At 44.1% G+C, this 15,235-nt stretch overlaps 1 protein-coding gene and 1 non-coding gene across 2 annotated transcripts; both read left to right on the plus strand.

Moving 5' to 3' along the window:
• Positions 1-1,177: 1,177 nt before the first annotated feature.
• atg9a (ATG9 autophagy related 9 homolog A (S. cerevisiae)) lies at positions 1,178-13,952 on the plus strand. The gene is made up of 20 exons (XM_061844516.1): positions 1,178-1,491; positions 1,578-1,630; positions 2,663-2,813; positions 2,887-2,930; positions 3,934-3,998; positions 4,076-4,225; positions 4,335-4,476; positions 5,530-5,670; positions 5,769-5,889; positions 7,699-7,874; positions 7,947-8,069; positions 8,909-9,096; positions 9,191-9,344; positions 10,114-10,293; positions 10,457-10,669; positions 10,755-10,993; positions 11,192-11,309; positions 12,335-12,575; positions 12,653-12,801; positions 12,935-13,952. The coding sequence occupies exons 3-20, from the start codon at positions 2,711-2,713 to the stop codon at positions 12,941-12,943; spliced, it is 2,556 nt and encodes an 851-aa protein (XP_061700500.1). The 5' UTR covers positions 1,178-1,491; positions 1,578-1,630; positions 2,663-2,710; the 3' UTR covers positions 12,944-13,952.
• A 31-nt stretch (positions 13,953-13,983) lies between these two features.
• Positions 13,984-14,056, plus strand: trnak-uuu (transfer RNA lysine (anticodon UUU)). Its single transcript has one exon. It is a non-coding gene; the product is annotated as a tRNA-Lys (tRNA).
• The last annotated feature ends 1,179 nt before the right edge of the window (positions 14,057-15,235 follow it).

The raw sequence follows: 15,235 nt of genomic DNA on the forward strand, positions 1-15,235 counted from the left end.
CGCGAAGAAAATGCAAACACGCACACACATGCATGTGCACATATATGTATTGAACACATGCTTGTAAACTATTGCAGTGGACCACATGGGTGCATTTACTGTTTTATTCAAGATCACATTTTGTTTATGTATTTACCGCAGTATTCTATTTCTGAGCTATTCAAGAGTGGAACAAACTTCCTGAACACCCAAGATTTGCATAAATCTGCAAAACTGCATGAATATTTAAATATAGCCTGAAAACTTTATTGTACACTGCGGCGTTTTCATTAATCAGAATATAATTTCTTTTTGTTTTGGGTTAGGGTCAGGGATATCCCTGAGTTATCATCTTGTTTTTATGATTTTAACTTGATTACTCGTGTTGGGAATTTTACTCTTTTGTTTTAGCTTTCCGTTGATGTTGATTTTATGTTGTATTTTCTTCATTTCATTTAAACCTGATTTTAATTAGTATTTCTTCACCTCTGTAATGCACGATGGAGTTTTCTTCTTGCATGCAAATAATGTTGGACTTTAATTATTAAAATTTTGAATTGAGTCTGCTAATTATAATTTCTCAAAGAGAGATTTAGTGTTTAAAACTGACAAATTAACTAAAAAGAATTATTTATTTTTAGTTCAACACAAAGACAAATCAAACAATGAAGTATAAAAATAACTGGATATTTTTTTACATGTAACCCAACAAATTAAGCCAATAATTTAACAATGTTTTCTTTCTTTATTTAATGAATTATTCTTTTTACATCCATTTTACTCACTTTTAAATATTTTGGATTAAATTTGCTCGGATTTTAAACGAAATTTAAAAAATACTAAAATAATCGCACTTATTCAGTTAATATTTAAATTTTTTTAATTAATTACATAATAAAATAATTATAAATACTGTCATGCAATTACTTTTCCACACACATTTTGGCTTTCATTTGTTATTTATCCCTGCCCATTAAACAACAAAATACACAAAATAAAAATAACATTTTACCTTATGTTATCTTACCTTATCTTATCTTAGTATTTCAAAATGACCAGAGGTTAATGTTTTCAGAGGGTGTGTGTGTGTGTGTGTGTGTGTGTGTGTCACCGGACACCCTAACTTCCCACGGCCCGCCTCTTCTCAAACGTGATAGGCCGTTGGCTGAAAACCCGTTTTCTGATTGGCTGAAACCCCACTTGTGCGTCCCACCCTTTGACAGACGACGCTAGCTCGCGAGCAACTTACCCAAAACGAAAGCTAACTGCGGAAGAGGGAAGGGAACAGAAAACGAAAACAAAATCACTTGACTGCTTAAATTCCTGACACCCACATTCTGTCTTTTGTCCGGAATTCGGCGGCTGTGTAAAGAAAAGGTCCGGGTTTTTTTGGGGGTGGGTGTGGAGACAAGGCTGGCCTTTTTGCTGTCAACAACAACAGCAAGACCTGAACCAGTTTAACAGCTCGACCAATGTGCTCTTTGTTTACCTCCAAAGAGCGCCTTGAAAAATGTAAGCTATTTATGACCATTTTCATGTCACTTCCATCGGCATATACTGCATGGCGCCCTTTGATATATTTCCCTTTTTTCGCCCAGTCGGGAATGGTGAATATCCGCATCTGGAGGTGACGCGTTGCACTGGAATGGAGGTGAGCATATCAAACAAATATAATAACCACTTCAAAAAAAAAAAAAAAAAAAGATTAATGTGATGAAAGCAATATGTGAAAATAAATATTACCAGTTAAATCATTTGAAAACATTTTTCCCCCCAGTGGAGTCAATATAAACACATCCATTTGAACACATTTATGTGATGAGAACAATGTGTGAAAGTAAATCCATCCATCCATTTTTTTAGCCGCTTATCCTCACCGGGGAGTGCTGGAGCCTATCCCAGCTGTCATCGGGCAGGAGGCGGGGTACACCCTGAACAGGTTGCCAGCCAATCGCAGGGCACGTAGAGACAAACAAGGCACACCTAGGGGCAATTTTGAGTGTCCAAAAAATGAAAACATGCAAACTCTACACAGGCGGGTCTGGGATCGAACCTTGGACCTCAGAACTGTGAGGCCAACGCTTTTCAGCTGCTCCACCTTGCCGATTACTAATTAATCAAAATTTTGCATAGTTATTTTTAAAAGGCGGCATGGTGGATCAGCTGGTTAAGCATTGGCCTCACAGTTCTGAGGTCCCGAGTTTGATCCCGGACCCGCCTGTGTGGAGTTTGCATGTTCTCCCCGTGCCTTGCGTGGGTTTTCTCCAGGCACACCCACATCCCAACAACATGCAACATCAAATGGACATTCAAAATTGCCCCTAGGTGTGATTGTGAGTGCGGCTGATTGTCTCTATGTGCCCTATGATTGGCTGGAAACCAGTTCAGGGTGTGCCATTGACAGCTGGGATAGGCTCCAGCACTCCCTGCGACCCTTGTGAGGATAAGCGGTGGAGAAAATGGATGGATAGTCTCTTTGAAGTGCCAAAAGTGGCGTGGACAATTCCCGCCTTCCTTCCATTTGTGTTGACGTGTACCACTTTCTTGACCGGTGTACTAACATACATTTTAGAATGAATTTATATTCCACTGTCAAGTTTACGTCACACCATCTTTGTTTTTTATTATTTTTGTATTTTTACCACCACCACCACCCCCCCCCCCCCCCCTTGGACGTGGTCAGTCAGTAGCAGCGACCACGGCGACCCAACAGTGACGCCGCTTTCCCGCCATGGCGCACTTCGACACGGAGTACCAGCGCCTCGAGGCGTCGTACAGCGACTCCCCGCCGGGCGAGGAAAACCTGCTGATGCACGTCCCCGAGGGGGCTAAATGTAAGAGAGTCGGTAGAAATCCTGGTCTCTTATAACAATATCCCTAAATGCCTTTTTTATTTTTTATTTGCAGCCCAGTGGCACCATATCGAGAACCTGGACCTGTTCTTCCAGAGAATATCCTTTTAATCCTGTTAGCAGTGTTTTTTTATACATTGTGTATGTTTTATTGACTGTGTTTGCATGGGGAATTATCGTCTTTATGAACAGATACTGACAGATTAATTATACAACTTGATTCATTCTTGGCGGCAAAGTGGATCAGATGGTAAAGTGTTGGCCTCACAGTTCTGAGGACCCGGGTTCAATCCCTGTGTGGAGTTTGCATGTTCTACCCGTGCCTGCGTGGGTTTCCTCCGGGCACTCCGGTTTCCTCCCGCATCCCGAAAACGTGCAATATTAATTGGACGCTCTAAATTGCCCATAGGTGTGATTGTGAGTGTGGCTGTTTGTCTCTTTGTACCCTGCGATTGGCTGGCAACCAGTTCAGGGTGTACCCCGCCTCCTGCCTTTTGACAGCTGGGATAGGGTCCGGCACTCCCCGCCACCCTCGTGAGGATAAGCGGCGAAGAAAATGAATGGATGGATGGATGGATGGATGATCTTAATGAGGGAAGCTTCAATAACTGTGTGAACGCTCACTTTACCAAGTTATGTTCAAAATAGACACACGACTAAATCTGTTATGCGTCATCCATCCATCCATCCATCTATTTTCTTAGCCGCTTATCCTCACGGGGGTCGTGGGAGTGCTCGGGCCTATCCCAGTTGTCATCGGGCAGGAGGCGGGGTACACCCTGAACTGGTTGCCAGCCAATCGTAGGGTACATAGAGACAAAACACTCGCACTCAGAATCACACCTTGGGGCAATTTAGAGTGTCCAATTCATGTTTTCATGTTTTTGGGATGTGGGAGGAATCCGCAGTGCCCGGAGAAAACCCACGCAGGCACGGGGAAAACATGCAAAAACCACACAGGTGGGGCCGGGATCGAACCCTGGACCTCAGAACTGTGAGGGCACTTCCCAGCTGACCCACCGTGGCGCACGACTGACAGGCAAGAAAGGAAAATCAATCTATGTAGGCGGAGCCAATTCCAATTTTCCTTAACATGTTTTACGTTTATAATTTGCATCAGAAGAACGGATTCACGTGCATGCTCCTGGGGGAGATCTTCGAGCTGGTGTAAAAGTCTTGAAAACATTTCTTTTTGCCAAATAGCGTTTGGATGCCTTTTTAATGGATGTGTTGTCTCTGTGTAGTCAGTTGCTGTTCGTGGTGGGCTTCACCGTGTTCCTCGCCAACTGCGTGGATTACGACATCCTGTTCGCCAACAAGTTTGTCAACCACACGGATTCGTCCAAGGTCACTCTACCCGACGCTTTTGTGCCCGTGGACATCTGCAGAGCGCGGTAGGGATGGCCGATTTAATCTGTAGTTCTAACAGCATCCCTACTGCAGAGCATAAACATCACGGCTGCAAAGAACCAACATTAGTAAAGTTATGGATTTTACCTGCAGCATCCGGGACAACCCCTTTGTCATCTTCGTGCTGCTGATCTCCGGGGTGTTTTGGCTCCACCGCCTGGTGAAATTCATCTACAACGTTTGCTGCTACTGGGAAATCCGATCCTTCTACATTAACGCTCTGAAGATGACAATGGTGAGACGAGCCGCCTTGTCACAATCGCCATTAAATTGAATTGAAAAAAAAAAAAGAATAATATACAGTACAACCTCGGTTCTCGACTAAAATCAGTTCCGGGAGGCGGTTTGAGAACAGATTTGTTCGAAAACCGAATCGATATTTCCCACGTCTGCGTACAGAGGCTGCGTTATACACAATCACAACGCACGTCGTGGATCAGCTGGTTGGGTCGCTTGCATTATGTTATTTCCGGGTTTTTTCGCGGTGCGTTCGAATTCACAATAACAACACACGTCGTGGGTCAGCTGGTCGGGTTGGGCGTTATCTTATTTCCAGTTTTTTTCGCACTGCGTTCGAATTTACAATAACAAAGTGCGTCGTGGGTCAGATGGCCGCGCTGCGCGAGTTATGTTATTTCCGGGTTTTTTCGCGGTGCGTTTGAAGTCACAATAACAACACGCGTCATTGGTCAGCTGGTCGGGTTGGGCGGTATGTTATTTCAGGTTTTTTTCATGGTGCGTTCAAATTCCCAATAACAACACGTGTCGTGGGTCAGCTGGTCGGGTCGCGCGCGTTATTTTCGGGTTTTTTCGAGGTGCGTTCGAATTCACAATAACAACACACGTCGTGGGTCAGCTGGTCAGGTCACACGCGTTATGTTATTTCTAGGTTTTTTCGCGGTGCGTTCGAATTTACAATTACAACCCGCGTCGTGGGACAGCTGGTCGGGTTGCGCGTTATGTTTTTTCCGTTTTTTTTCGCGGTGTGTTCGAATTCCCAATAATGCGCGTCATGGGTCAGCTGGTCGGGCCGCACGTGATATGTTTTTTCTGGGTTTTTCGGCGGCGTGGCTATTCATAACAAATCGCGTCGTGGGTCAGCTCGTCGGGCCGCGCGGGATACGTTATTTCCGGGTTTTGCTGCAGGAGCTCGAGTACCGATTTTCGTTCGAAAACAGAAGCAAAAAAAAAATCTCAAAATTTTCGTTGGGGAACGGAGACTTTCGAGAACCGAATACTCACTGTATATTTCATTGAACTTGCGTTTTTTTTTTTTTTTTTTAACTAGTCGGAGTTGCCATACGCAACATGGCAGGAGGTTCAGGCCAGGATAGTGGAAATCCAGAAGGAACACCAGATCTGCATCCACAAGAAAGAGCTGACGGAGCTTGATATTTATCACCGCATCCTCCGCTTCAAAAACTACATGGTTGTTATTCATCTGTTTGGCGCAATTGCTATTTTATCAAATAAAAGCCCCAATGTGACTTCAGGTCACTTTGCTGGCTCTTCTTTTGATTTCTGCAGGTTGCCATGGTGAACAAATCTCTGCTTCCTGTGCGCTTTCGACTTCCTCTATTAGGAGACGTTGTGTTTTTCACACGCGGCCTCAAGTACAACTTTGAGCTCATCTTCTTTTGGGGGCCAGGTTTGTATCTTCGCTCTCCGTGTGTTGCTTTTCCATTTATTTTTTAAAAGGTTTTACATGTACAGAGAGGCCTCGGTTCTCAACCACAATCTGCTCCAGAAAACGGTTCGAGAAGTGATTTGTTCAAAAACCGAATCGATGTTTCCCATTACAATGAATGGAAAAAGAAATAATACGTTCCAAGACTAAAAAGTTTGGCTTTTTAAAGCATTTTTTTTTAGCTTTCCCTGATAATAAACTTCATAGTCGAAATACATGTATAGTTTAAATACTCTATATGATAAAATAATTTAAGAAATATATTTATTTTTTGCTTAAAATGTATGCTTTAGTAGAAGAGTACGTTAGGCTGGCAGTGCATTGCCATATCTTTTGCGACTCGGCCCCCAGCCTTGTAAACTTTTTTTATTAACAAAAGTACGGAATAACTTTAAACAAACAATAATGAGGGGGAATTTAAAAATTGTGTTTTTATTTTTACAAAAAGTAACACAAAAACAATTGTAACTCGAGTTAACAAAAATGCATAAATGCTTCAACAACTGTACGTATCAAATGTCTTCGGGGGTGGTGACTCGCCTCCTTTTAACAAAAAACGAACCTAATGTCATTCTTTTCTGCCGTCTCTTAAGAACATTTCTGAAGTGGCTCATCACGACATCATTCAAATTTTGGAGTGCTCTGCTACATTCAGATTTATTGGGGTGATGAAGTTCGACGAAATTATGGATTTCGTTCCACTTGGTACAGACGGCTTTGATGTCATAAAAAGGTGTATGTTTTGCACTGAAGTGAGTGCACTTGTGGTCTTTTGAGTTTTTAGATTACAATATTTGGAGTCTTGTGTTTTTTTTTTTTTTGTTGTTTTTTTTTTAAATCTAGGGTGGCAGTTGTCATTATAATGATTGGCATGCTCAAGGATTGCATTGATTCTATGATGTATCCAGGTGACTCCCAAATTTACTTCCGGTACTTGATGTGAAATCTGGGCCCGTTACATGAAACGCGAAGGGGTAATAGGTGGATACATGGGTTGATTAGAGTATTCCTAGCTCTGCCATCTATTGAATGAGCATTTAGCGTAATTTCCGGCCTATAAGATGTGACTTTTTTCACACGCTTTCAACCCTGCGGTTTATGCGGTGATGCGGCTAATTTGTGCATTTTTTTTCCTGACGGCCTCAAGGGGGCACACGAGCGGAAAAGGTAAGAGTGAAACCGGTGGAATACATGTGCCGAGGAAGTGACCTTTACCGGGCCGGCCCTGTTAGCGCTGCGCTAGCCTGTTACTGCCGTGTCGCAGTGATTTTTACTAGGTGGGATTTTTTTTTTTTTTTTTACCAGCCCTGTTAGTGCGGCGCTAGCATTAGCGTTACCGCTGCGCTAGCGTGTTAACGCCGTATCTCTTATTTTAATCGGTATGTTTTTTTTGTTTGTTTTGTTTTACTGGCCCTGTTAGCGCAGCGCTAGTGTTAGCGTGTCGGCGCTCGCGTTAAACTCTCTGTACACCTTCTTTCTTTATAAATATCTCACGTTTCAATGTGGGTACTTGCAGCTTTTACACAGCTGCGGCCTATGTATGTGCCAAATGTTATTTCCTTTACAAATGTACTGGGTGAGGCTTATAACCAGGTGGGGTCTGTAGGCCGGGAATTACGGTAATTGTTGTGCCTGTCACTGTATGTTGCTGACATAGACGCACAAAGAAATCATATCAGAGGGAAACTTTCGCTTAATAATGTGGACAACTGGTGTCAAAGTATCCAGGCATAGTCTAAATGGCTCAGGCTGATTGTTTTCCTTGATTAGGCTCTCTTTTTGAGAACGAGTGGAGCCTGAAGTCGGAGTATAAGCGAGGAGGTAACCGTCTGGAGCTGGCCGACAGACTGGCAACGCGCATCCTGTGGATCGGCGTCGCCAACCTCCTCCTGTGCCCCGTCATCCTAGTGTGGCAGATTCTCTACGCTTTCTTTAGCTACACGGAGGTACAGCTTTTCACATGCTTCTTCACACTCTATTTCGATCAATAGTGAAAATGTATGTATGTGTGCGTCAAGGTAATAAAGCGAGAACCCGGTTCTCTCGGGGCCCGGTGCTGGTCTCTTTACGGCCGATGCTACCTGCGTCACTTCAATGAGTTGGACCACGAGCTCATGTCCAGACTTAGCAAAGGCTACAAGGTGAGTAAGCTGTACTCGCCTTTGTGTTTATTATAACCATAACTGCAAAAATGTATGCTGTTTGGATCGAGGCTAGAAAACAGTTCCCATTTTTCTCATCTACATGCTTTATTTCTATAATATACCACCCGATCAACACAATCTTAACACTGAACACGTTTTTCTTTAAGCCTTGCTGAATATGGAATTAAACATGTGCCACCGGGATTTGAATTGGAAATACCACGGAAAACAGGATTTGAATTTGAAATGTAAAGTGATCACGTTTTCAATTGTTGTATTTCAGTGTAACTTTTTTAATGTCAACAATTAAACCGGCTGCAATTCGCTGTCTGAAATTCACCGTCTGTGCCACCAGGCAGGGTTACTTCAGGTCAGAACCAAACAGCCAGCCAATCCAGTTACGCTTTCTTAGTATGTGACGTCACGTGACTAAGAAAGCCAACTGCGATTGGCTGGGTGTTCTGCCTGCTGGCACAGACGGGGAATTTTCGACAGTGAATTGTAGCCAGTTGAATTTCAGACAGCGAATTGAAAATGTGATCACTTTACATTTCAAATTCAAATCCCGTTTTCTGTGGCATTTCAAATTCAAATCCTGGTGGCACTTAATTTACTTCCATAGCTGAACAGTTTTGAAGTCGCGGGCTGATCTCATGCAAGTGATACACTGCTCATTCCCTGTGTGTGTGTGTGTGTGTGTGTGTGTGTGTGTGTGTGTGTGTGTGAGAGAGAAGGGAAAAATCAACCTCCAATAGAAACATGGATTGTATTTTCACTCATGGAGACAGCAGTTAATTATCACTAACAGATATATAAACATTCTCTTTTACGCGCAGGCCGCATCCAAGTACATGAACTGTTTCCTCTCTCCTCTGCTGACCGTGGTGGCCAAGAATGTCGCCTTCTTCGCCGGCTCCCTCCTGGCCGTCCTGATCGCGTTGACCATCTACGACGAGGACGTGCTCGCCGTTGAGCACGTCCTGTCTTCGATCACGCTGCTGGGCGTGTGCATCACAGTGTGCAGGTGAGTACTTTTGTTTCAGTTACCCGCGAGGTTATCTTCAACGCAATCTCATTTTATGGATTGGATTCATGTGGGATTGTCCTTTTGTCCTCAGGTCGTTTATTCCTGATAAGCACATGGTGTTTTGTCCCGAGCAGTTGTTGCGAGTAATCCTGGCTCATATTCATTACATGCCCGACCACTGGCAGGGCAACGCGCACAGATATGAGACGCGAGACCAGTTCTCACAGGTCTTCCAGTACAAAGCTGTAAGTATGAATAACAAAGCGAAGAGGAAGAGACCAGGGGTGGGCAATTTTTTGCTCAAAGGGACACATTAGATTTTTTTTAAAAAGGATACCGTAATTCCCGGGCGACACAGCGCACCTGGTTATAAACCTCACCCAGTACATTTGTAAAGGAAATACCATTTGGTACATACATTAGCAGCAGCCGTGTAAAAGCTGCAAGTGCCCACGTTGAAACAGGAGATATTTACAAAGAAAGACGGTACACAGAGTTTAACGCTAGCGCCGTCGCGCTAACACTAACGCTAGTGCCGCGCTAACAGGGCCGGTTAAAAAAAAATACTGGTAAAAATCACAGAGACACGGCACTAGCGCACCGCTAACAGGGCCGGACCGGTAAAAGTCACTTCCTCGGCACATATATTCCAACCGTCTCAATCTTACCTTTTCCCCTCCATTGCCCCCTTGCGGCTGTTAGAAAAAAATGCACAAATTAGCTGCATCACCACATAAACCACAGGGTTGAAAGCGTGTGGAAAAACTCACGGCTTATAGGCCGGAAATTACGGGATTTTTTTAAAACGTGAGTTCATTCTACATTTTGATGCACCAATTTTAGGGCCGAACCAGCCAAATTAACGCAACAAATATTACAAGATTCTTGATAATGTAAATGCCCGTTGAGATGCATTCATGATCGAAGCAGGCGGTATGTAGCCCGCAGGCCAATTATCTTGCGCAAACTGGTTTGTACGGACACTTATAAGGTTGTTGTTTTTTCTTCTTGTAGGTGTTTATACTCGAGGAGCTGCTGAGTCCAGTGGTGACTCCCATCATCCTCATCTTCTGCCTGAGGAGGAAGTCGCTCGAGATCATCGACTTCTTCAGAAATTTCACCGTGGAGGTCGTGGGTGTGGGCGACACTTGCTCCTTTGCCCAGATGGACATCAGGCAACACGGGCACCCTGCGGTGAGGGTCTTTGGGTGTCCTTGATTGTTTTTGTGTCTGCGTAAGAACAGTGAATGTGAGCAAAAGCAGACGTTCACTGAAAAACAAATTGAAAAGATTCTGATAAATAAACGCAAAATTAATTGCGACCAGTTAATAAAAACGTTCATTTCTACCTCCGCAGTGGATGTCCGAGGGGAAGACCGAGGCGTCCATCTACCAGCAGGCGGAGGACGGCAAGACCGAGTTGTCCCTGATGCACTTTGCCATCACAAATCCGCAGTGGCAGCCGCCACGCGAGACCACACACTTCATCAGCCAGCTGAAGGAAAGAGTTCAGCGAGAGGCCACCGGGGCTCCCTCGGAACCTCATCCGCTCTCGCTCTCAGAATCTGAAGTACGCGGCCGTGCGCTTCAGCCATCAGCATTTTGATAAATCCTGCTCTGATTTGATGGTTTTGTTTTGTTTTTTCCAATTTTAGCCGAGGAGCCTGATTGCCAATTTTCTCGTGGCGCCTTCGGCTCTGGCCTCTGTTCATTTGGGCCGGGACGGTTCGTTGAGCGGTCACACGGCGGCGGCGGCGGCGGGGAGCGAGGCGGTGGCGGCCTTGCGTTCACTTTCCCCAATAAGCGGCAGTCTTCACCTGAGGGGCAGCTTCGGCGCAACTTACAGGACCGCCGGACACGCCTCCTCTATAAGCAGGACCATGGCCGGCTCCGGGTACGAGATTTCCAGTTCAGCATTCACCGATTTGTAAATGTCTTTTTTGGGGTTGAGGGGGAGAGAGTGCAAATAAATGGTGCCACTCTAGCTTCATGGTACTAGTTGCAATTCCCTAGGTACTATATGACTGAATACACTAGTTGGATTTGTTATTTGTCGCTCTTAAATCTTGTATACTTGTCTGTTTTCCCAAAGAACGGACGCCCGAACCGTGAGTTCCGGCAGCAGTGCGTGGGAGGCTCAACTCACCAGTTTGGTCTTGTCCGAGTACGCCTCCATGGAGATGAGCATCCATGCACTTTACATACACGAGGTAAGCGGGAGCGTCCGAAAAGTGCGTCGACGTCACGTTGAAAATGATTACCGTAATTCCCGGCCTGCGGATCCTCACCGAGTACATTCGTAAAAGAAATACCATTTGGTACATACATGGGCCGCAGCCGGGCAAAAGCCGCAAGTGCCCACATTGAAACGGACATTGAAACATGAGATATTAACAAAGAAAGATTGTACAGAGAGAATTTAATACTTGCGCCGCCGCGCTAACGCTAGCGCAGCGCTAAAAGGGCCGGACCGGTAAAAGTCACTTCCTCGGCACACACCGTAATTTCTCGAAAATAATGCGCAATTTTTTCCGAAATATTTTCAATAAGTTAATAGAGTGTATTATATTTAGTTATAGATGAAAAATAAAAACACATCACATTGTATAGTAGTATCCAGGTACATAGAGTGGTTAAAAAAAAGGTATGCATATAAATTTTTAAATAATATGCGATGTTTTCTGCTCCACATTTATATATATTACAGTAATGTGCGCCACCAACGTGAACTCTTAACTCTCTGACCTCCTCGGAGGGGGCGGGGGGGAGAAGTTTTGCATTTTACAATCGTTAGTGCAAAAAGTAGCGTGCCACTGCACCAAACATCAGAAATGACTGCCCGTAAGTTAGTTTCATCTTAAAGGAAGGAAAAAAATGTCGACTACAAGGGCTGAGAAATGTTTCACCACTCCGCCAAACCGGAAGCAAAACAACGCGAGCTCAAACTCCGTAGTACGATCGTACCATCATTTTAAATTGGTGGTCCGCATTCCACAATGGTAGAAGGTTTTTCCTGATTTTTTTTTTAGGTCAACTTTGGGGGTGCATCATACTTGAGAAATTACGGTATGTTCGGTCTCACTCTTACCTTTTCCGCTCGAGTGCCCCCTTGCGGTCGTTAGAAAAAAAAAAAAAATTGCACAAATTATCACCGCATAAACCGCAGGGTTGAAAGCGAGTGGGGGAAAAATTTGCGGCTTACAGGCCGGAAATATCCGGTATTCTTTTTGTTCAGTTGCACAAACAGCAGTTCCGAGGCGACGCGCTCTCCCGCCACACGTGGCACAGGCAAGAGAGCGACGAGAGCAGCGACAGCGTCCCGGACGAGGTGAAGAGCGTGCCCGGCTCCCGCTACAAATACTTACCGCGCTCGCACACATTCCCTACCGCGGTGCCCAGTCCCGGCGCCATCCCCTCTTCGGCTTCCGAAGGCGCCGCCGTCGGCACCGGTCTGGAAGGGGCGTCGTCAGAACAAGGTGGGGACCAGTAAACTACAACAACACCCAGGAGGGCACGGCCGAAGTAACATAAGGGGATTTGATGTGGCCCGCAGATTCTTTAGGGACGAGGGGAAAGGTGACCAGGTCGGCCCGGGTGCCGATGGGCGGCTGGGCAGAAAAGTCTCAGCCGTCGGCGTCGCGCTGCCACGGGTCGCTACCGGAGGACAGCTCCGAGGACGAGTTGCCGCCACACATACACAAGGTAGCGTTGAAACCACCTCGAGGATTTTTTTTTTTGTCTTTGTGGTCAGCAATTCAGAACACACTGTAGAAAACTCTGATTCTGTTCGATACACATAGATCATAAACTTTTCTATCTGTTGCCTTTATTTCAGGTTTGTTAGTTCGTACGTTGGATCGACCACAGGGTTCCGTCCTTTCAGAGAAACCGAAACACACCACCCTTGGCTGGACCTTTCTCCTGGACTCGGATGCAAAGAAGAATTTAACGGCACAGACCCGGAATTGAATACTGCGGGGTGCATTTGTCATTCAAATTATCTGCGGTTGGGCAGCGAATTGTAATGTTCTAAAGGTTTTATTCTATGTTCTTTTACAGACTAAAAGGGAATTTCTGTGGTTTTTTTTTTTTTTAAGATTGAATATACACTACTCACAAAAAGTTAGCGGTATTTGGCTTTCGGGGAAGAGTCCAGAATGAATCCAAAATGCACAATAACTTCTACAAATGGAGCTTAATTTCACCTGAATGTTCAACTGTACATTTTTTTTTCAGTGGTTTTTGCACAACTTCCTGTGCGAATCACAGGTTGTTAGCGCTATGTAAGGATCCATAAATGTCTTGGTTTTATGAGAAATTATTTCAACTGTCCTGTTAAAGTATCTGCAATACTGTATACCACTACCGATAAAATGTGTACAGTGCAATCATGTCACACATTACATAATCCAACTTCTGTGCTTGTTTTGAAAAAGGGATGGGTATGCGCACTTACTTACTATTTTGAACTGTACAAAAAAATATTAAGGTCATGGGAAAACATCTCAGCATACGTGCATGACGATCATCCATTCATGCTAAGTGTTACTCCATCATAACAATAACAGGATGACTGGAAATGTCATCTATTCACCATTTTCGATGCACTTTAATGACTGGTAAGAATTTCACTTCGGCCGTTTGCATGTCCTGCTGAATGTTTACGTTTTTAAGTTTTGTAATTACGGTATGTCACTCACTCACGAATAGAGGACGTGCCATGAAGTAGAAATCAAATGACATGCTGTCGGTTCAAAAACGCAGGAGCGAACTTGTCTGTTGTTCATTGTTGTTGTAAAATAGTTTTGTACAAATGTAAATCGACACATTAAAACTGTTTGTGTTGTAGCCTACTTAAAAGAATTTACAACAAAATTCGTCAGAGCCCGGATAGCTCAGTCGGTAGAGCATCAGACTTTTAATCTGAGGGTCCAGGGTTCAAGTCCCTGTTCGGGCGATGTCTTTTTGTGACTTTTTTTTTTAAATTGTAGATATTCTTTTCTATGAAGGAGGAAATATATATATAGAAGTTGTACGGTCAACTCTTAAGTTAATAAACTGAGGTAAAACGCCGTCATGATTTGACTTGGCGTAGGCCCGCACGTTCACGACAGCTCGTTCGCAGTCTCCCCCTCTCTCTCTCTCTCTCTCTCTCTCTCTCTCTCTCTCTCTCTCTCTCCATCTCTGTCTCTGTATTTCTCGCTGTCTCTATTTCTCGCCCTGTCTTTCTCATGCTGTTGTCCCCCCTTCTCTCTCTCTCTCTCAATCTCTCTATTTCTCGCTCTGTCTTTCTGCTGTTCTCTCTCCCTTTCTCTCGCTCTTTCTTTCTACCCCCTCTCTCTGTCCCTGTCTACCTCTATATATTTTTTGCCCTGTCTTTCTCTTGCTGTTCTCTCTCCCTTTCTCTCTCTTCTCTCTTTCTCTCTATCACGCTCTCTGTTTCTCGCGCTCTCTTTCCCCTGCCGTTCTCTTTCTCTCTATCCCCCTCTCTCTCTCCCTCAATTTTCTCGCTCTGTCTTCCTCCTGCTGTTCTCTCTCCCTTTCTCTCTATCACTCTCTCTCTCTGTCTCTCTATTTCTCGCTCTATCTCTTGCTCTCCCTTTCTCTCTCTTTCTCCCTCCCCCTCTCTATCACTCTCTCGCTCTGTCTTTCTCCTGCTGGTCTCTCTCTCTCTCTCTCTCTCTCTCTCTCTCTCTCTCTATATATATATATATATATATATATAAATAAAACAATGTGTCTGTTTCCCCCCTTCATTATTGCTTGTTTAAAGTTATGCAGCACTTTTGTTAATTAAAAAAAAAGGTTTACAAAGCTGGGGGGGGGGGGGGAGTTACTACAGATACGACAATGCACTCCCAGCCAAGCATACTCTACTAGGCTAAAGCATGCATTTTAAGCAAAAAAATAAATATATTTCTCAAAGGATTGATTTATATAAAGTATTTAACGTATACATGTATTTCTACTACGCAGTTTATTATCAGGAAAAGCTAAAAAAATCGCTTAAAATATATTTTTTTTTAGGCTTGGAACGCATTATTTCATTTTCCATTCATAGTAATGGGAAAACGTACTTTGTTTTTCAAACGTTTTGGTTTTCAACCAGCCTTCTGGGACTGATTGTGCTCGAGAA

The sequence above is a fragment of the Syngnathoides biaculeatus genome, chromosome 15 (genome assembly GCF_019802595.1).
Source record: "Syngnathoides biaculeatus isolate LvHL_M chromosome 15, ASM1980259v1, whole genome shotgun sequence".
NCBI lineage: Eukaryota > Metazoa > Chordata > Actinopteri > Syngnathiformes > Syngnathidae > Syngnathoides > Syngnathoides biaculeatus.

Bases quoted from the DNA above. Each gene is read 5' to 3' on its own strand.
- atg9a (XM_061844516.1), top strand. From the start codon at position 2,711: ATGGCGCACTTCGACACGGAGTACCAGCGCCTCGAGGCGTCGTACAGC. The intron at 2,814-2,886 runs GTAAGAGAGTCG...TTTTATTTGCAG, and splicing joins CGTCCCCGAGGGGGCTAAAT to CCCAGTGGCACCATATCGAG. The intron at 9,097-9,190 runs GTGAGTACTTTT...TTTTGTCCTCAG, and splicing joins GTGTGCATCACAGTGTGCAG to GTCGTTTATTCCTGATAAGC.